Consider the following 21,449-nt stretch of genomic DNA (forward strand, 5'->3'; position numbering starts at 1 on the left):
CACAGGCTCCCCCAGCTCACCCCTTTACCTTTTCAAAATGGATCTTTGACTCCACAGTCCAAGACCGTAATATTCCTATTCTGAGCAGCAGAATGGAGGTAGGGAATAAAGAAAGAAAGAGCCAGAGTTGCCTTCCAGGTGTTCATTGACAAAGATGACTAGAAATTGCACTGTACGCTTCCAGCTCTATTGCATCATTGAGGCACTAGTGACAGACAGTGTGGGCACAAGGGAAGCAGGGAATAGAGTCGTCATTTCATGTGGACACGAGGGCTCCCACAAGCTCTGCAGCACACACATATGTATAGAAAAGAGCAGACCTCCAGGCAAAAGCTGCTTCCACAGCCTTGCAGCAGCCAAGAAAGAAAATTGCTCCACTTTTAAATAACAGACTGATAAAGACCAGTGACTGCTGAAGAAATTGCAGCAACTCTTGGTAGAAAGACTAGAAAGGTGTGGCCTTGCCGGGCTCCGTACGAAAGCAAAATTTTGATGTCATCAACAACACCCTTCCCATACAGGTGTGCCTTGTGTCAATACGGTCACAGTATAAACAGCACATTCACTGCGTCAGTGATGCCTGAGTTTGCTGAGTCCATCTTTATCGCTCTTCTAAAGTCACCACAGAAGCATGCTCCTTTGAATGCCATCGAGTATCTTAATATTAAATATATGCTTATGTATTTGTTTCAGAATTGAAGAAAAATCCTTTTACCTTCGTTTGAGGAAAAGAAACCATTGCAATCACAGGGACTACCAGAGTATCTCGAGAAATGGTGCGTAGCCTGCCACTCATGCCTTCACAAGGCACCTGTAAGAATCGCCTTTATTTGGGACGTATCACAAAACTTAGCATTAGACAGCCAGAACACAGTGAAGCCTCCCTTCTGCCAGCACTGCCCTCTCCGAGCTCAGTTTTCTGGTCTTTCAGCCATTTGCAAACACAAAAGGAGAACAGGTTGAAGACAAGGGAATATGAAGGTCAGATCAGTTACCCAATAGTGAAAAGAGTTCTAGTAATTCTCAGCCAAATGCAGGGATAAACAGCTCAAGAAGTGTGAGCTAAATGAGCCTTAGTTAAGCAAGGGCAAATCAAGGTCACTGCAAAAGCTCTGCTCTGCCAATTGAGCATTCTCCCACATTTCCGCAGAGGTCTGAGTTTTAAGCTTTACTCTCTACTCTCCACATGGACTAAGAGATGGCATACCGCTTCACGATGTCCATAATACCCTTGCTTAATAAGCCACAGCCTAGCTAATGCGATGAGTTACCATCTCTCATTTTAGAAAGATGTGGAGAAAGTGTGCAAGGAGCATCATGTTAACTGTGTTACCTACAAATAATGTATTTCCTAGAATAAGTATTCTACAGGAAATGAATATGCTACTTTTCTAAGAATGACAAAGATGTTTTAACTGGTTAATAGTAGCTGGCATTTACTGAGCTCCCACCAAATGCTGAAAAACATATTTTATGTTTTTCATATATATATACATATATATGTATATGTATATATGTGTGTGTGTGTGTGTGTGTGTGTGTGTGTATACAGTAAATCTGTTCCACAATAAACACTGTCAGCAAGTATTATTATATTTTCTGAGAACTAAGATAGCATTGATTGCCATCACTCTGGGAATGTTATGGTAGAGATGGGGAAGAAAACTTACAATGTACTCATTGACTACAGCACTCAACTTAATTACCCAACATGTTAAACCATTTTTCTCAGAATGGGGAAGGTATGAAGCTATCTACACTGCTACAGCTCAGAAAAAGGAGCTATGGACAGGTCAAGAGCTTTGTCCCAGGTCACAGAGATAGCAAGTTACATGCCTAAAACTTCTGCCCACCTTGCCTAAAGCCACCAGACACCAATGAAGGCCATTCCTCCAACATCCTATGATCTGCAAAGATCTATAGAGAAAGGTTATCCTTGCTTTACACACAAACACAACTAGTAGGGAATGGGCAATACCCGTGGAAGCTGCCTGTGACTCCTCACAGATACATGCTATTTCCTGTACTACTCTGCTTTAATGAGAAACTCAAAGAGCCCTCAGTGCTACAAAGACTCACTTCCAATACAGTCTGGGAAAAAGCAGAAGCTCATTCCTATGGTATATTTTGCAACTTTAGAAAATTATGTCTAATAGTCTGGTTTTTAAACTGAAAGGATAAAATATAGACAAAAGAAAATTGTACCATGAAATTGGATATTATAGTTCAATTTTTACCACATTTTAAAAATAAATGGTAAAACACTGTATCTAAGAAGAAAGATTGGTAGAACATGCCCTAAGATTGCTGTTTGAGAAAATTTGAATAATTATTGTTTTCTTCCCTCCAACTCTGGTTTTCTGAAAAGTTCTGTTTTTTAAATAAAACAAAAAACACACTAGAAAGAAATCGAGTCTAGAAAGAATAATAGGATAAAGGTATGTAATTAAGGCAGGATGATTGTTAATCCCAAAATCTATAAGAAAGAAACCAGTTATACAATTCTTATCCAAATTTGAAGCAAACTATAATTCAGTACTGGATAAGAAGATGGACTCTGGCCAGGCCCACCCCTGGGTTTCCAGAGAATGACCATGAGCCACATTTTACAGAAGTTTTAAAATACAAAACCCATAATTTACTGCATTTTTCATCAGGTCCAATCAAGGGCAAACGTACATCCTGATATATTCCCTGCTTGTGTATCTCCTGCCTACATGTGATCAAGCACATCCGGTATAGTAGATTCAAATTTATTTAGGAGTGAAATCATGTGTCTTGTTATTTCCCAAGCACCATAGCTCCCAGAATTCCAGGAAGCTATCTTGTCATCCTTGGGCAAGAGGGGCTCACAGATAAACTTTGGTTCTTACAGTGATAAGTAGTCAGACTCTTCATACGTGCACAGTACAATTGTCGTGTGTGTGTGTGTGTGTGTGTGTGTGTGTGTGTGTGTGTGTGTATGTGACTTCAGAGTCAACATTCCTCTCTTTCTCAAGACCCAGATATGTCAACATCACTTTACTTTCCCACCCCAAATCTGATGATCTTTTGTAAAAACCATGAAGAGCAGAGTGAGATACTCCAGAGTGCCCCTGGCAACAAAGAGTAGCCGGTTCTCCTTGTGCGTTCTGCTGTCTTATCAACAAACATTCCTTTAAAATCCAGGTTGTCCACAGCAAAAGGCAAAGGGAGGTAAGAGGAGGGAGTCATCACAAAGAAATGAATGTGAATTCAGCACAAAGTCTTCGCTTCTGTCAGTCCAGTGAATAGGAGCTGGAGAGATTTCTTTTTCTTCCATTTGCATTCCTCAGAATTATACAGATGTTCACCTTGTCTAACGTTATTGCTTCTTTGAATAACGCTTCTCATCAGATCTTCTAAGAACATAATTCTAAAAGGGTATTTTTAGTTTCCTATAGTCACCTGTTATCTAAAGTCCTGGTTTTATTCTCCAGCTCCTCTTCTAATTCTCTGTTGCTTTTCCTTGCTGTGCATTTTCTTTTGATATTATGCAGCGTGTAACCTGACTGCCCACACCAAGTTATTTCAATTACTCCCCGAGGTTTTTATTAGATATAGGAAAAGTCAGTTTTCCACATTCTGCATATTTATGGCTGCATTTACTTTTCAGAACCAGCAAGAAAGATAAAAGGGGGAAGAAACAGTTGAATAGAATATTAAAGAGTTTCTTTTAAATTGTATAGTAAAAATTAAAGAAACAGCTCCTATTTTCATCTTGACTGTCGTATAAAAGATCTTTTCAGTGTCTGCCAATGCGTACAGAGCCTTTTAGAGTGTGAAGTGTGGGGGTCATTATGATTCCGGGAATAATGCTGTGATGTGAGGCTTAGGAAGTAGCAGGCCCACCCTATCTTCTCATAATCAGAAAGGGAGATGGTCTGCAATGGTCCTTTTAACTCCAACCTTCTGAAACAGACAGGGCAAGAGGTGACCAATGCATCATAAGGGACAGGGCAAGAGGTGGCCAATGCATCATAAGGGACAGGGTCAGAGTGCTGTGTGTTGACCGGTCCCTCACCTTACCTGTCAGAGATGGAAAGTGAGATCCAGGGAAGAAAGAGCAGCCCGCCCCCCCCACCCCCCGCTTTGGTTATCTTACAAAATCTTTCCTTGAAGAACAGAATGGAACTGGGCCTGGGAAGTGATACTAGAATCTTACTTTGGGTGGCCTGGATGACAAGCTAGCTTGAATGGGTCATCTTCACTCCATTCTTTCTTGGACAGACATCACACTCAAAATCGTCACTGTGGTAAGAGTGAGGACTTGGTTTGACTTCTGCAACCCTAGCCTCCCGCCTTGTTATTACTGTGCAAACGTCATAAAGCATTGGGCCTTTTTGACCCAGACAGGCCACCATACATAAAAGAGATATAAGCACATTTGAGTGCCACAGGGTTTGGTGTGGAGAGGTGAGCAGAAGGAGGATCAAGAAACACACTTTCCTAAACATCCATCAGCAGCACACCGCTGAAACAGGTGCTGCCAGCCCCATCTGTACTATTCTTTATTCAGTAGTTTTAAATCAGTCCCATTTTCAATGTCAAAGCTTCTCAAACAAACACAGCAGATAAATGTAAACGATACCTGTCAATGATAAGAGCTGGGCCTCTCAGAGATGGGATAGCAATGCTTAAATAGGCACTCAGATCCCTACAGACAGTGACAGGCAGGAGGGAAGAGCGATGCAGTGGGGCCGCAGATGCACCTGGAAACAGAAGTGGCTTTCTCTGTGAAGAAGAGACTCGGAGGGGAGAGAATGGAGAAATGACAGAAACTAACAACGGCAAGTCTAACACTGAGAACAGGAGCTACGGTTCAGAATAGAGACGAGCCAGACAAGGAAAGGAGTCCTTGCGGTGGGAAGCCCTTGGGTTGCACCCTGCCAGGGCTGCGAAGAAAGAGTTATTCCTCAGCATTCTGCGGGCACTAGAGTCAGACTGGAGAAACAAGCAGAGTTCCAGAGCATCCTGAGGCCAGCAGGGTTGGGGCTGGAGAACAGCCTTGGCTGCTTGAGCTCAGGAGCATGCTGAGGGCTGAGACTTAATAAACTGGAGGAGAATTGAGCTTGAGATGTCACTCTGTTTTCGGCAAAGAGCCCATCTCTCAAAGACTAAATCATCAGGGAGGTAATTGGCACCCAGCTGTGGAGGCTGTCATAGAAACTGTGGTATCTGAAACCACCTGCCATACCCGTGCTACAATACTCCAGTCTTCAAATCTGGGTGTTCATTAGTCATCAGGACTTAGGAGGATGCAGAAAGTAGGAGATCTGGCCCTCTGTCCTCTTTGTCTGGTTCCATGTCCTCACCCACACCCAAGAGAGCCAACTGCTCCTTCACACAGGTTCTTTGTCAGTGCTGAAGTTGAGCTTTCATGGGCTTAGGGTTGGGTCACTTGCTTTAAGTCTAGCTCCCTGATGGACAGGAATCAGAAGGCTTGTGAGATCCATGGCAGTAAGTGTAACACTGACCTTAGTTAGCATCGCTAAGCAGGGACTTGCTATCCAATAATTTTTCTTTAACCTAAAAGCTCTCAAGTTAATTTTAACCTTTAAGGAGGACTAAAGCATGGCTAGTGGTCTTTTACAACTAAAATACCACCATGTTTTTCCTTTAACACAGTGGTTCTCAGCATTCATAGTGCTGCAGCCCTTTAATACATTTCCTCTTGTTGTGGTGACCCCCGACCATAACATTATTTTCATTGCTACTTCAGAGCTGTAATTTTGCTACTGTTATGAATTATAATGTAAATATCTGTGTTCTCTAAGGGTCTTAGAATGCCAAAGCAGTTGTGACCCACACGTTGAGAACTGCTTTAATCAAGGACAGGAACCGTACTGAGATAACACTTCATACTTGCTAAGATGACCATTATCAAAAAAAACCTAATGACAAGTATTGGCTAGGACATGAAGAAATTAGAATCATGTATTATTGGAGAGAATGTGGAGTCTTCTATCCATTTTAGAAGGTAGCATGATAATTCCTCTAAATATGAAAACCTGAATTACGGTATGATTGATCAATTCCACATATGAATATTTATCTGAGATAATTAAGAACAGGATCTCAAAGAGATGCTGGCATTACCTTCTTCTTTACATCATCATTCGTAACAGTCAAGATGCAGAACAAGGCTAAATGTCCACCAACATGAAAATGGATAGAGAAAATAAGATGCATAAATGCAACACAACACTATTCCCCCTTTTAGGGAGAAGAAAACCCTGTCTAACCCAACAACACAATGAATCTCAAAGCAGAGTCTTCTATGAAGCATCTAAAGTAGTCAGACTTAGAAAAACACAGAGCAGTTTGGCAATTAGCAAGGACTAATGGGGGTGATATAAAGCATAATTTTAAGTAAAGAAAAATACGTAAGCCATCTTCCGAAATAAATAAAACTCCATTGCCTTAAAAAAAAAAAAAACCCTAGTCCTGACCCTCAATTGCCTACTATACAGCTCACAGGCCACAGAGGAAAAGACTCGTGGGTTTATGGGATGCTCATGGACCCCCGCTATGAATGCCAAGTGAGATTTTACAAGCTCGACATACTCTTTGCACTGACCGTCTTCCTCATTTTATTTTTGCATATCTAGCAAAACTTTTGTGTAAACACTTGGATTGGAAGGTTTTGTTTGCAGAAATGCTAAAATATTTAAGGCACATTTTGTGATGGGATAAAACTTCCCATTACAGAGGGAGGGGGGATCTCTCCCTGGGCACCCACAACAGACAAAGTGGAGAGCAGAATTCCTGGGAAAAGCCTAGATTAGTTACTGGCAACTGTAAACTGCCAAAGTGTGCTTTTGCATCTTCACCAGCCTCCCACACCCACTGAGATCCTTGCTGCAAAGCTAATTTGGTCATGAACCTCTCATGCTCTCTGCCAACACCACAAACTCCACACTGAACAAACTTCACTTGGCCTGCTCCTTCCTCTGGGTTTTGTTAAACCCTTAGAAGAATGGGAGAGAGTGGAAGAGACCTAGAGAAGCTAGGGGAAAAGGCAATGGTCAGGCCAGCCTGGGAAACTCGGAGTAGGGTCATCAACATAAGCACTTGGCATGGGAGCCTGACAATCTCAGTTCAGTCCCAGGAACCAAGCAGAGATCTCCACACGCACAGTGGGACACCCCTACTTCACACACACACACACACACACACACACACACACACATCAGAAAAAGTTTAAAAACAAAATGTACTTAAAAAGAAAGTGCTGGGAAGACTAGGTAAACAGTCTAGAGGCTAGAGACTAGAGAAGGAAGGGTAGAGTGTTGTGGTTTAATTGGTTTACTAAACGTCTTCACAGAGTATAAAGGAATATTCTACAATATTCCACCCCTGCCTTTTTTTTTTGACCTGGCAGCCCAAAAAAATCCATCTACAGAAGAAAGAATTCCCCAGAGAGTATGAGGAAGGAGGCCCTGAGTTCAGATGACCGGAGTTGGGGTGGGAGGCAACAGAGGAAACTGTCCTTGGCAGCTAGGTGATGGGGCAAGCTCAGCAGCCATTGAGTGACCACTGAACTGTGTTCTCCTGGCACACCACTGCCCTTGAGGTGAAATACAGGAAAAATGAGAGGAACAGAATACAGGAGAGAGACCAGGTGGCTCTGGTGTGACTGTCTGACTGGCTAAGAGTCAAGACCTATTACACAGCTCACCAAATTGCCTACAAGGGCCAGACTCCTGTTTTTGAGAAAACTCTCTCTCTCTCTCTCTCTCTCTCTCTCTCTCTCTCTCTCTCTCTCTCTCTCTCTCTCTCTTCCTCCCTCCCCCTTTCTTTCTCTAACACACACACACACACACACACACACACAAATTATATGCCATATTGACCGTCAAACATGTATATTGACTTTGTGTGACCTATGAACCCTAAGAATTTCTTAGACCTTCCTGGCTTACGTTTTTATATTATTAGCACTCCTTTCTATAAACCTGTACAGGGACACCTCACTCACTACTTTATAATTACTTTATTAAGAAAAAATCATTAAGGAGGCCTGCCTGTGTCTGAAGAGAAACAGTGGAAAAGGAGTCCCTCTCCCCACCAAGCTCTGAGAGGAGGGGAGGGACGGGAAACTTTGGGATGTAAAAACAAAAAAATAAACATTTTTTTATTTTAAAATTAAAAAAAATCATTAGTTAAGAATAAGTATCTTAAGATGTTTTTACTTATTCTTTTGAATTCAAATAGCCACTCTATACTTTGAACAACGTAACTTCAAAAGTCACATACATTGTTTTACGTATATTTTAGGACATTTAACACCACTCTCTCCATAGACACCTGTAACTACTCTTGCGTATGTACTTCTGTCCTTTTCTTAAATAAAACAACAACAACAAAATCCATTATTTCCCTTAATACGGACCCGTTCTGAAATTCTTTTCTGTGGGGTTAGTCTACACCCTGGCTTTTTCTGGGTAGCTGTCTCTGATAAAAACCCTCAGACTGAACAGCTGGCAACAGTGAGCTGTTACTCCTGCTTCCAGGGACACATCACCAGCAGACGAGGTGTCCATCAGTGTAGGTCACAGGACCATGTCTATAAACCACACAAGACAACTCTCTCTCCTCTCCCCTCCAGAGAAAAACCAGGGCAGAGGCAAACCCTATATTAAAGCAATGATTTCCTGGCTTTCATTAACTCTAACATTTGAACGCCATTCTCTGAAGCAAACCCAGAGGACTTCAAAAGGCCTTTGTGTGATGCTGGCAGATAGGTGATTTGACCTCATCCAAATCCTAACCCATCTTTATCTAACTTCGTAACAAGTCATTTCTTCAATTTAAGCCTCCATTTCTATCTGTAAGAGATAAAACGAGACTAATCTCAAATTCATCCACATTCTAAGATTCTGAAATTAAAAATCAGAATATTCTGTTTTTCAAAATGCTTTCCTGATTTTTTTTGACTTGGGGGTTGTTTTTGTGTGTGTGTGTGTGTGTGTGTGTGTTAGTTTTGTTTTTCAGAGATCGGGTCTCACTAAGCAACCCTGGCTCACCTCTTATTAATGATCTCCCTACCTTGGCAAGCATCGCCCACCCAGCAACTCATGTTTCTGTCTTATTTGTCACTGACACTTAAAAATCAAGGATTTTTATGCTTTAAGAAAAAAGATCCATCTTCCTTTTCCCCTTAGAAGAAGAGCAGCTGTGGCACTGCGTCTGCTGTCATCAGTCGGAGCTAAGGAGCTGGTCCCTAGGGCAGTACACTGTGGAGCTCGCTATGCTCCATCACAGGTAGAACAGCTCTCTGTCTCTGCAGCCATTCTAGTTTCTATCTTCTCCCATCATAGAATCTGAGACTGGCTCAAGACAAAGAAGAGCAAGGACCCCTGCTTCCTGTGTCTCTCCCAGTCACCTTCCTATAACTTGTTTTCCTAAAACAAAATCCCAAATCTCTCTATCTATAGTCTAAGAAGATATAGAAGTCCAAGTTTCTATCCAGCCCTTCAGCATACTCATCCCTGAGCACTCAGCCTGTGCATGGGCAATGCACATGATAACAAACATCTATTTATTTTCTCTTGTGATTCCGTCTTTGGCCAGTTTATTATTATGAGACCCTATGTCAGCTGAGCACAGGAAAGATGTCTTTCTTCACCTGGATACCACAGAGTAACCAGCAGAAGTGGGCAGTGGCTTTGGAGGGGCACATTCTAATAAGAACAGGCATGGCAACAGTCACCTTGCCATAAGACATATCTAATAGGAAAACGGTGCTTCCCCAATGAGCAAGAGCACTATTGAGGCTGATTCTAGACCTAGAAACACCACACAGGACATGCTGCACAAAATGGAGACCAGGACCAGTTCTTCCCATAGCCTGGATAATCATGTTTTACCCAGAACCTGAGCCCATTAGTCTGGGACAAACTGTTCAGGCCATCCTTAGAGGCTGGTGTTTGGGTGTGACTTTGTTACATGCATGCGCACATACTGATAAATATCGAGTACCAGCTCAAAACTACATACTTTGTCCTCAGTGAATCCAAAAGCAACTCTACGTTTGCAGATAAGAAAAATGGGGCTAAGAGAAGTTACATAACGTATCATGATCCATTACCTCTTCAGTGATAGACTTTTAACCGTGTCTGTTTCCTACTGAAGGTCACATTTTCAGCCATGCCGCACTGTTCCCTTTCTAGACTGTGGCCTGACAACTGTCATCTTTTCTGTCTTGGATCATCAGCATTAGATACCTTAACCCAACACTTCTGAGACAGTTCTCTTAGTCTCCTTGGGAAAGAATAAAATCAAAAAGAAGAAAGAATAAAGAGACAAACTATAATTGAACTATAAAAAATAATACTGCAGACTAAGCTGAACTCAGTTGCACACGCAAGGATTCCTTATTTTTAGACGTCCCATGATCTCTATTCTGGAACAAAATAGGTTTTGGACCTTAAACTAACTGAGCTTCCGGTATTGTATTTTTGCCAAAATAATTGCATAACCCGAGTTTAGTCATGAGGAAATGTTAAGACAAACCCAAACTAAAAGCCACTTAAAAAGAATTGGCCAGTAGCATTCAAATTTGTCAAGGACATAAAGGCAGAGACAAAGCAATCTGTTCAGACTAAAGAGACCGAAGAGCCAAGTACAGTGAATTAGACCAAGACCAGGAAGAAGCCATCAGTGGCATTTAAGTTATGAATTTAGATTAGACAACAGCATTGTACTCATATTGGTTTTGTGTTTGATCATTATAATTATTATAGGTGTATATATTTAGAAAGATCTATGTAAAGAATGTGTGAAGATCTTTGTCCTATTTTTATATTATTTTATATTGTTATATTTTTATATTATTTTAGCAATTGTTTCAGAATAAAAATGTCTGTAATACCTTCAAAAGCCTTAAGAACAGCCCTGGAGGGAAGCTCTGAGGTCGCCAGTGTCACACTGAAATAGGACTCCAGGAAGTATGTGGGGAGCACTACTACTGAGCTGAGCATTTGATCACAACACAAAACCTTGAAAGGAGATGGCAGAGATTATTTATAGCAGAACATCTAGGCCATTTCTGTTTGGGGAGCCTGAGAGAGTGTGGCCACAGCAGTAGAATCTTTAGTATGCAGCTTTTAAATACTCCATCTGAAAACAAAATGATATAAAAACACCCAATGCCTACAGGTCAAAAATTTTTCCTCTTAATTATCCAACATATCTCTAAGATACAATAATTAATAATAATAGGAACTTTTTTTGAAACAGGATTTTTCTGTAGTTTTTGGAGCCTGTCTTAGATCTACCTCTTGTAGACCATGCTGGCCATGAACACAAGGATCTGCCTGCCTCTTCCCCCCAAGTGCTGGGATTAAAGGCATGTGCCACCACCAACCGGCAATAATAGGAACTTTTAAGAAAAAAATTACAACATGACACATATCATTATAGTTGAACTAATCTCTCTTTTACTATGTAATTACTATGTAATTAACTTTTCACCATGTAACTTGTAAGAGTTTAGAATTTAAAAAAAAATCTTTAAACAATGGAGATACTTTTATCCAAGTGGAAGTATTTCTTTGGATTTATTCATACAACCTTGTGACAGTTAGTATTAATTGCCAACTTAACAAAATCTAGAATCACCTGGGAGATGGGCCTCTGGTCATGTCCAGGATTGGGGTATGTCTTCATTCCATTCATTGGAATGGGAAGACCCATCCATTAAGGGTGGTACCATTCCCTAGACAGGGGATCCTGGATTATATAGGAGTAGGGAAAGAAAGCTAAGAACTAGCATGCATAAATTCATTTTCTCTCTACTCTTGACTATGGATGTAGTGTGACCAGATACTTTAAGCTCTTGCTACCTTATGTAGCATGATGAGCTATGCTTTGAATTGTAAATCCTTATCCCTAAAGTTGCCTTTGTCAAAGTATTTTATCATCTCAACAAAAAAGAAACGAAGAAACCTTGTATAGGTAGGAGCAGGGCTTATGACAGCAACCATGTGAAGAATTCTCCTTCACTAAGCTAGGATCAGCACACCTGCATTGCAAATACTTTGTTTTAATTGAATGTACTTGTCAGTATGCTGAAGTTGTAGAGCATCTTCTTTCAATATTCTGTTTTGTTTAGAACTTTAAATACCAAGGCACCAACTGGAAAGCTATCTGCTGTGTCTACAGACAGCTTAAATGATCTTGGGGTTTATGTAAGCATGGAGGTGCTTTGCCTTCCCGTCTTCATTGTCTTGCTCTTCAATTTTACAATGAGTTCTAGAAATAGAAAATGAGCAAGGTAAAGGCCTCACCTTCATGGAGGTCATAATCAAATGGGAAAGAGACAAACAAGAAAGGAATCACAGTTCCGTCAGAGTGTCGCTGAGGCAAAAACCTCCGGAGGTGAGAGACCCTTAACTCTGAAGAAGTAGAAGATGTCACAGCAAAGTTAAGATTTAAGCAGTATCCAAATGGTGGAAGGAGGTGGTGAGTTGGGTGGGTTGGGGCTGGAGGCAATGGCTTTGGGGAGACGAGGAGCTCAACTTCTAGCAACACAGGCGAAGGGCGCTCGTGAAGATGTGGCACTGGAGGTAGAGTACAGTCACAATTGGAAGCATATTTTACCCTATCCAAATATTTTTAGGGAATTTGTCTTGCTTGTGACAGAAACGTTTGTGATATGAGGCATTCCCATAGTGGAAACACTGTCAGGAACTGTCACAACAAACACTTGTTAAATGCCTGGGATCTGGGGCCCAAGATCAATATCTTAGTCTCAAGACTTCTGTTTATTGCAAACAAACATTTTTAGAAGAGAAGAAATGTAAAAATTCTTATTTTCTCAACAAATCTTTCTTTTGAAAATGCTTGATGAATTATAGACGTGTAAGAAAAATCTACATCATTTGAAACTGAGTTTATGTGGAGAAAAGAAATTGTCAGATGATATGCAAGCATGGTCTGCTAGAATACCCATTAAATAAACCAGAGAAAACTAGATAACACTATCATAAGAGAGAAATGGTCCCTGAATAGCTCTAGCTTTAAAAGCAAAGAGAAATGGGAAACCTCACAAAATTGTAGGGAAAGACCAGAATCCATTCCAGAACAATTGGGTGGTTTGGGGAGCTCCCACTTGCAGCAAGAGGGAGCGAAGGCAACAGATGGCCTCAGCCATGGCTTAAGGCAGGCTCAGAAAATCAGCACTGTGCTTTCAGCAGTGGCTATTTTAAAGCACAGGAGGGGGCTAAGGAGATGCTTCAGTAGGTAAGAGGATTTGCTCTGTAAGCATAAATGCCTGTGCTCAAAACCCAAGCACTCATGTAAAAAGCTAGACATGACTGCCTGTTCCTGTAAGCCCAACATTCAGGGAAGATTCACATGGATCCCAGGAGCTCGTTGGTCAGGCAGACAAGTGAAAATGGCCAGCTTTGAGCTTAGTGAGATACTCTGTCTCAAGGCGATTGGGCACAGAATGGCAGAGGGAACCATCAGTATCTTCCTCTGGCCTCCACACTAGCACACGCAGACACACCTCACATATGTACACCATACACAAAAGAGCAGGAAATGAGGACATATTCAGACAAAAGGTGGTGGATGCCTCACTGAAAGGAAACATCTAGAAAACCCTACAGTGCTAGAATTCTGCATCATACTGGAACAGCCACAGGATGCCATTTAAAAAAGACCCTGTTTTATGGGTGTCTCCATGGCCCAAGACCCCCCCTCCCCCATGAACCGCATGCTGGGGGAACTCATAACAAGTGTCATAGTAATATATGGTAAAACATGTTCATCAAAAAACTTCTAGGCTTTACGGGTGTAACCAGCATGTGAGGCATCACCTGTGAGGGACTGACATCTATGGGATAATTGTCTGTAACTTATCTCCAGAGAAAGGTTCAGCAACAGCATCCCCAGCCCCTAAAGAACCACCATGACTTTCAAACAGAATACTAGCAAAATTTGTCAGGTATAGTGACACACATCTATAATCCCAGAAGTCAGGAATTAGAAGGAAAAGGATCTAGAGTTTTGAACTATCTTGGGCTGAATAATAAAACCTTTATCTAAAACAATAAAACAAAATTTAAATAAACTAAAATAATACAGAGGAATAAAAGGATAAAGCAAAAATGAAACAAATAACAAAATGGTAGACTGAAATTTAAATGTAACAATGATTACACTGAATCTTTTAGCAAATAATATTAGAATAGACTGAAATATAAAATATCACATTGAAACATATTATTTTGATGCTGTCTAAAAAATAAAAAGAGTAAATTAAAAGCACCAGCTCTAGGCTAGACTTGTTTCTCAATGGCAGAGTGCATGCTTAGTGGGTATAAGATTCAGGGTTCAACCCCAACACAAATGACAAAACCTAATAAAAATAACCTACAAAACTGGAGACTGTCTACAAGAAATTCACTCCAAATACAGGGAAGTGAATGAGCTAAGTGGTGAGAAAAGATATACCACGCTAGTACTAATCTATGTAAGCTGGAGTGACTGTAGGATTGTCAGAAAGCTGGACTTCAAAGAAATTATAGCAGCCAAGATGAGTATCTTAACAATAAAAGGATTAATTCACTGAGAGGCTATTGAAAGACCCCAGTGTGGGGAGACTCTCACTCAAGTCTCGGGATAACACAACCCCCCCCCCCCCCCGCCAGTAACTCACGAGAGACCGTCCTTGCTGTAATCACATGAGGTTTAATGAGATGAGACGGGAACCAGTGCACTGGGGCTGAGACTCATAACCCACACAGGGGAAGAGTTCGACCCCAGTGACCGGGAGAAGGGGCTTTTAAGGGAAGAAACCATTGCCCAGTGATCCAAAAGGAGCAGGGAGGGTGTAGAAAATTCTGAGAATACCAGTGATGATCACTTGGGGGCAGCTCCCTGCCTCTCAAGACCACTCTCAGGGTCATAATCAGCTAGTTCCTTTCTCAAGATTATTCTCAAGATTACAATCTAACTTTATCTTCAGCTGGTTCCTGAAACACAGTCACTGAATCAGCTAATCCTATATTCCTGATTTTTCTCTCCCTGCTTAGATTTTTGGCTATTTTCTTCCTGCTGGGGGTAGGGGGGAAAACCTGGATTTATCCAGGGCTTTCTTTGGGGAGATCTGGTTTTATCCAGGTCTTTCAGCTATAACACCATTACATATATCTCTTAGTTATGGTTTTTATTGCTGTGAAGAGATACCATGACCATGGCAATACTTATAAAGAAAACTTTTAATTGGCATGGCTCTTTACAGTTTCAGAAGGTCAGTTCATTGCCAGCATGACAGAGAGCATGCTGGTGTGCAGGCAGGCATGGTGCTGGAGCAGTAGCTGAGTGTCCTATGTCTTGTAGGCAAAAGTAAGTCAACTGAGACACTGGGTGGTATCCCAAGTGTAGGAAAACTCAAAGCCCACGCCCACAGTGGTACACTTCCTCCAATAATGCCATTCCCACTCTAACAAGTGGCACTCCCTACAGAATTATGGGAGCAATTACATTCAAACAGAACATTAAAGTACATGAGACAAAATTGTCAGACCAGAAAGGAGATGTAAACACAGTAATGACTGCAACTGGAGATGTACTAGTAATATTCAGAGCTAGGAAACATGTGATTGATAGATACCAGGTATGTCATTGCATGCAACTATCAAGTGTTTTCTGCTTTAGGAAGAATTCCTACCCTTTAAAAACATACTTCCACACACATGAGATAAGCAAAAAATTAAATAAAGAACTTACACTAAGAAAATGTAATCAGAAGCCAAAGAGAATACAATAAATACTACACATGAGAAGAAGGGATGAAGATTTGTATCTGATGACATAAATTGTAACCTCTTCATGGATGAAGAAAGGGCATGCAAAGAAGGCATGAGGTGATGAACAAGATACACAAGGAAGGCTTTCCTCAATCCTTCCCTTTTGTTTTCTAATGTTAGACCCTGTGTTGGCTCACTCACACAGACACACGTGGAGAATGGGAGTGGAGACCATATTGTCAGAAACAAAAGAAAGAAAACTTATTTTAATCTTAAATTTTTTTGATAAGTAGTATCTGCTGTTATAATACACAAACAGAAAATTAAAATAAAGGTATTCAAAACAAGTAGATCCACTGTCATCCTGCATATGAGAGAGCTCAGATAGGGGGAGGACACACAAGGCCCATTTGTGCCTTTGCCTGTAGAGGCTGGAAGAGGCATCAGATCCCCTAGAACTGGAGTTAAAGATGGTTGTGAACTGCTATGTATGAGCTGGGAACCAAACCTGGGTCCTCTGTAAGTGGAGCCAGTGCCCTTAACCACTGAGCCACCTTTCCAGACCCAACATCTTGTACTTGACATACAGTGTTTCCTGTGGGTCTCTCAATGATCAAATCATTTAAAACCTAACCTGTGTGGGATTTGTATCATAAAATGAAGCATCTTTTACAATCACCGGATTCATGGCCAATGTCTAAAAAATCAGGAGGTTTTTTTTTGGCAAAAAGTCCCATGTATCCCATTTCCATTTTGAAGACAAGTCTGACGACATGGACCACACAGATTCATCAGGACTGAGCAATGGCTGCTCTTTATAGGGTGGGTTCAACAGCACTGCACCTGTAGGCTCTGTGGGCATCTGAGCTTGAAGTTCTGCACATGGTTTGGAGACTCTGCGTGTTTTCTTTGAATGTATTTGTGGTTAATAAACTAAAATGTACTTCCTAATCCTCCCCATGGATTCTTATAGAACACCTAAAATAACATACTTTAAATCCCTGCTGTTTATAAGGAACAGCTATTACAATGATGGCTATCCTTACTAGAGACCAGACATGTTTCTCTTCCTATTTCTGGGCCTTATCTATGAATTAGGCAGATTGACCAAGAGCTAGTAACACGACATAAAGGGTGTCAAAAGGCAGGTTTTGAAGCTAATGCTGCTGAAACCTGGGGTTCCCTCACTTGATTGCTGACCATACTTATGTATAAAAGTTGCAAGATTCCAACATTTTAACCACAGTTGGTCTGGGCTCCCGTGTCTGCGCTATATTTTCTGCCCAATGTCTGGATGTTTTGTGTTTATGTTCTTGCCTTTAAGGAGAGTCTCCAAAATTATGCAAACTCAGAACTTGAAAACCTCAGATCTGCTCTGTTGACTGCAGATAGTCACAGCTAACACAGCACTTAGCTGTAACTGTTTCTGAGAACTGCATACAGAGCATTGTGGATGGATTAATGTGTTGCTATTTTAGGACCTCAGTAAACAGTTAAAGTTTCCACCCTCAGGGCTTTCTGAATCCCCAACACTTTATGACTATAGCTTGTTTAGTAACATTGGGCTTCCAAAGAACAAGACTGTGTATTTTCTAGTCTCTGATCAATATTCAGAACTAATTACAACACCTGACATAGTAAATACTCAGTATGTTTTGCTAAAAGTAATGATTTAATTTTTTTGTTTGTTTTTCAAGACAGGGTTTCTCTGTAGCTTGGGAGCCTGTCCTGGAACTAACTCTTGTAGATCAGGCTCACAAACATCTGCCCACCTCTGCCTCCCAAATGGTGGGATTAAAGACGTGCGCCACCACCACCTGGCATGATTTACTTTTTGACGACTTATTCTAGTTATATTTAAATGTTCTCCTTTTCTTTCCAGGAAAACACTAGGGCCTATTGTCAGGCACTAAAAGTAACGGGTTCACTTAGAATATCACGAAAGATAGTTTCTAAGTTGAGAGAATACATAGATGTGAGGTACTTGGTGATATGGTCAATACCAGCCCAGTGGGACCATGTGTTGAAATTCAGTTAGGGAGAGCGAAGTGATGCTGAGGTCATGAGACCTTCTCTTCTTGTGATAGATACACACTAGTTAAAGGACACCACAGCTCAGCCTTTAAAGGCCTGTAGGGACTCTTCTACTCTTAACAGGGGACATGAAGGTTCTCCACTGGACCGCATTAACCAATAATAAAAGTCCTCTATTCCAGGGCCAAACTTTTTCATTTCTGTGAAACTAAAATTGCAAAGTACAAAAGGTATAATGTCTTCAAATATTTGCCTTTTTCTGCCACGTCCCACAGGCTAAGGCTCTGTCCTTGCTGCTTATTACCTGCCGGCTGTCATTGCTGTAGTAGTTTCTCCAGCGGCAGATACATCAACACTCAGAAGCTGAGGAGACACCTACAGAAGAGGACACTAAAGACTGGGAAGGAGAAAGATGTGGTACCCAGTCTGAAAAAAGACTAGTAGAAAATAAAGAACAGAGACTAGGAAAAAAAATAGAGTGGGAGAGACAATAACTACTTAGGTGACTTTATAAAACTGAGATTTCCATGAGGGAGTGGAAAGGATGAAAAACACAAGGACTTTGCAGCAGAGAGGATTCGGTACAAGAAAAGACAGGCATTAGGTAATGAATAAGTGGTTTCTTGCTTCCTATTTGTGGTTACTTCTTTGTTTTGTGTTTTGTTTGTTTGTTGCTATTTTGAGACAGGATCTTACTTATGTAGGCCAGGCTGGCTTTGAGCTCTGCATCTTCAGCCTACAGGATGCTAATATATTATAAATGACCATCACCCCCAGCTGTGCTGCTCCTTTAAATCTACTGCAATTGCTTACAATTGGCCTTGTCCAGAGTAGTCAAGAAAGACATATGAGATACTGCCTGTGAGGAAGGACAACCCATCTAATAAGCTCTGACAACTCTTTACTCTGTTTTCCTAAGGTCTGTTGGTTCTCTGCACATCAAATTCCACTTGAGATTGGCTGGACCTGGTCCTATAATTTTAGAACAACAAAAGTTTGTGCTTTTGTTGGTTCTAGTTTATCATGAAGAAAATTATCAAGGAGCTGGAGAGATGGCTCAGAGGTTAAGAGAACTGGTTGTTCTTTTAGAGGTCCTGAGTTCAATTCCCAGCAACTACATGGTGGCTCACAACCATCTATAATAAGATCTGGTGCCTTCTTCTGGCCTGCAGACATACCTGTAGGTGGAACATTGTGTACATAATAGATAGATAAAAAATTAAAAAGGAAAAACATCACAGAATGATAATAACGCTTCTTCATCTTATTATTCTAAAAATGAAAGGTTAGGAGACCTGTGGTAGAAGTGAATAGAAGGTCCAGCAGACCTGAGAGCCCCTGTAGGATACCAGTAGCACTGGGCAGCTGCAGGTTGAAGACAGCAGAGAGCAACTTACTATTCAGAGAGTCTTTACCACCAGAACTCCATGTTCTGAATATCAGGACCTTAAATGGGGGTCCCCAGGAAGCTGTCTCTCCCAGAGAATTATTTTCTGTCTCTCTGATCCTTAGTTTTGGGAATATCTTGTCTCTGTAGAGATAGATACATACTTTTCCTTACATCTACTAAATCATTTACTCTTCTATGGCAACCCACCCATCCAAAGGGCTTTGGCTTATGCTAGTACAAGCCCTGTAAGCAGGAACCCCTGAAGGTGATATCCAAGATAAAACACTTTGGAAAATCTCCAGAAACAAGCAGTTGCCATCAGCAGTGTGGTCTGGACAGCCTCCTGTGGCTGAACAATGACATCACTGTAGTGAGGTGCTGCGGGCAGGCCTGCTTTTCATCCTGCCCAGCTCCCGGCCACCGTCTAGCTTATACCTCGAAATAACATCACACAAATTGTATTCTTTTAAATACTGCCTGGCCCATTATTTTCAGCCTCTTACTCACATCTTGATTAACCCATATCTAATAATCTGTGTAGCACCACGAAGTGGTGTCTTACCGGGAAGTTTCTAGCTTATGTCCTTCTTGGGCTGGAGCTTCATCGCGTCTGTCTCCCTGAGGAGAGGCAGGGCAGTCTGTCTAACTTAGGAGAGGCGTGGCATCTGACTGATCCTTCTACCTCACTTCCTCTTCCTGTTCTGTCTACTCCACCCACCTAAGGGGCAGTCTATCAAATGGGCCAGGCAGTTTCTTTATTAGCCAATGAAATCAACTCAAACAGAAGACTCTCCCACATCACATCACCCCTGTGAACTCAGCTGACATCAGCGCTGTCATTTAAATTTAAAAGACTATTTTCTTAATTGTAACTCTACAGGTGCATCTTCTAGAAATCTGAAGAATTTCATAGAAAGGTAAGTGGAAGATACATCTAAGAAACGTTTAAATATGGTTAACTTATCTCGAAAGGAATGAAAATTCTCATTTATTACCCCAATATCATTTCTACTGAGTATCAATAGTTGGTTAGTTACTATCTGCACACTGGTTCTTCTTTTCTTGGGCCAGTATCTTGGAAAGTGATTGGTTCATTTATGTTCTCAATGGACTATGAAATGAATATTAACTGAATAAAATTCAACTCTGAAGATGAAACTGCAAAAACACAATGATTATATCATAGTCTGGCATTATAATTATGAAACCTATCTTTTTATATTTTTGTTTCTGTTTTTGAGACAGAGCCTCATACTGTAGCCCCTGGAGCTAACTATGCCACCCAGACTCATTTCAAACTTGTGTGATTCTTCTTCCATAGCTCCCCAGGTGCTGAGACACCATGCCTGGCAAGCTAATGTTTTGGGTTTTATTTGGGAATGAAAATTCAGATGCAAGGCTGTTTGTCGTACCCTGAACAGAAGCCTCAGGCAGCCCTTACCTCTGTGAATTAAGTGGGCCCCACAGCTCTGGGATGTCCTATGAAACTGGGTATGAATACTGGAACTAATTCACCTGCCCTTATTTATAATAATGTTTGAACAATGCTAAGAAGATAATGGTGAGTCTGTTCAGCTGAAATTTTAACCTACTCTTCAATATTATGCATTAGTATGCCATTTCCTATTGGTAAATTGAATTGAGATTATAGAGGAGAACAGGGCTGACTAGCTTTGCTAAAGTTAAAGAAAATCAGAAAAGCTGGTTGGTTTTCATGGGTAGTTACCCAAGGATAGTCTCCCAGGCTCAGCCTGTGTTGCTGGTGACAGTGCTGCTCAGACTCCATGTTTTCTCAGCTTGTCTAGGAACCAGGCATTGGACCAACCAGCCATCGTAATTTATGCCATGATTGGAAACGATGTCTGCAATGGGTAAGTCATGGAGAAAGATGCAAACAATGCTGAGACGATAATGGGCCTGCTCAGTTGAGATTTGGCTCTGTCTTCCGCCCTCTTCCACTCCCCACCCCAGTCTACTCCATTACAGTGAGCAGGTGTCACATAAGCTTATCTCAGAGGGAAAGCCTGGATAGGTGACGTCAGTAGGAAGGAGCAACCTGTGAGAAAGAAATGAATCTGATCCAGTAGCTCTCAATTCTGACGTCACAACAACAAGGAACACCAGGAGCAACTGTGGATTATACCACAGGAAATACGCTTCACCAAGATCCAAGACTTAGAACCGACAACATTTGCAATAGCATACCGTAGAAGCACAGTCAACCCACAGGAACACATATGCTG

At 41.3% G+C, this 21,449-nt stretch overlaps 1 protein-coding gene across 1 annotated transcript in view; it reads left to right on the forward strand.

The window, feature by feature from the left end:
* Aoah (acyloxyacyl hydrolase) overlaps nt 1-21,449 on the forward strand; it is a 192,659-nt gene that overhangs the window by 141,211 nt on the left and 29,999 nt on the right. The window contains exons 13-15 of the mRNA XM_038334078.1: nt 694-776; nt 20,087-20,123; nt 21,003-21,077. Coding sequence (XP_038190006.1) covers nt 694-776; nt 20,087-20,123; nt 21,003-21,077 — 195 coding nt within the window. The remainder of the gene's footprint in view (nt 1-693; nt 777-20,086; nt 20,124-21,002; nt 21,078-21,449) is intronic.

Source organism: Arvicola amphibius, chromosome 6 (genome assembly GCF_903992535.2).
Source record: "Arvicola amphibius chromosome 6, mArvAmp1.2, whole genome shotgun sequence".
Taxonomy (NCBI): Eukaryota; Metazoa; Chordata; class Mammalia; order Rodentia; family Cricetidae; genus Arvicola; species Arvicola amphibius.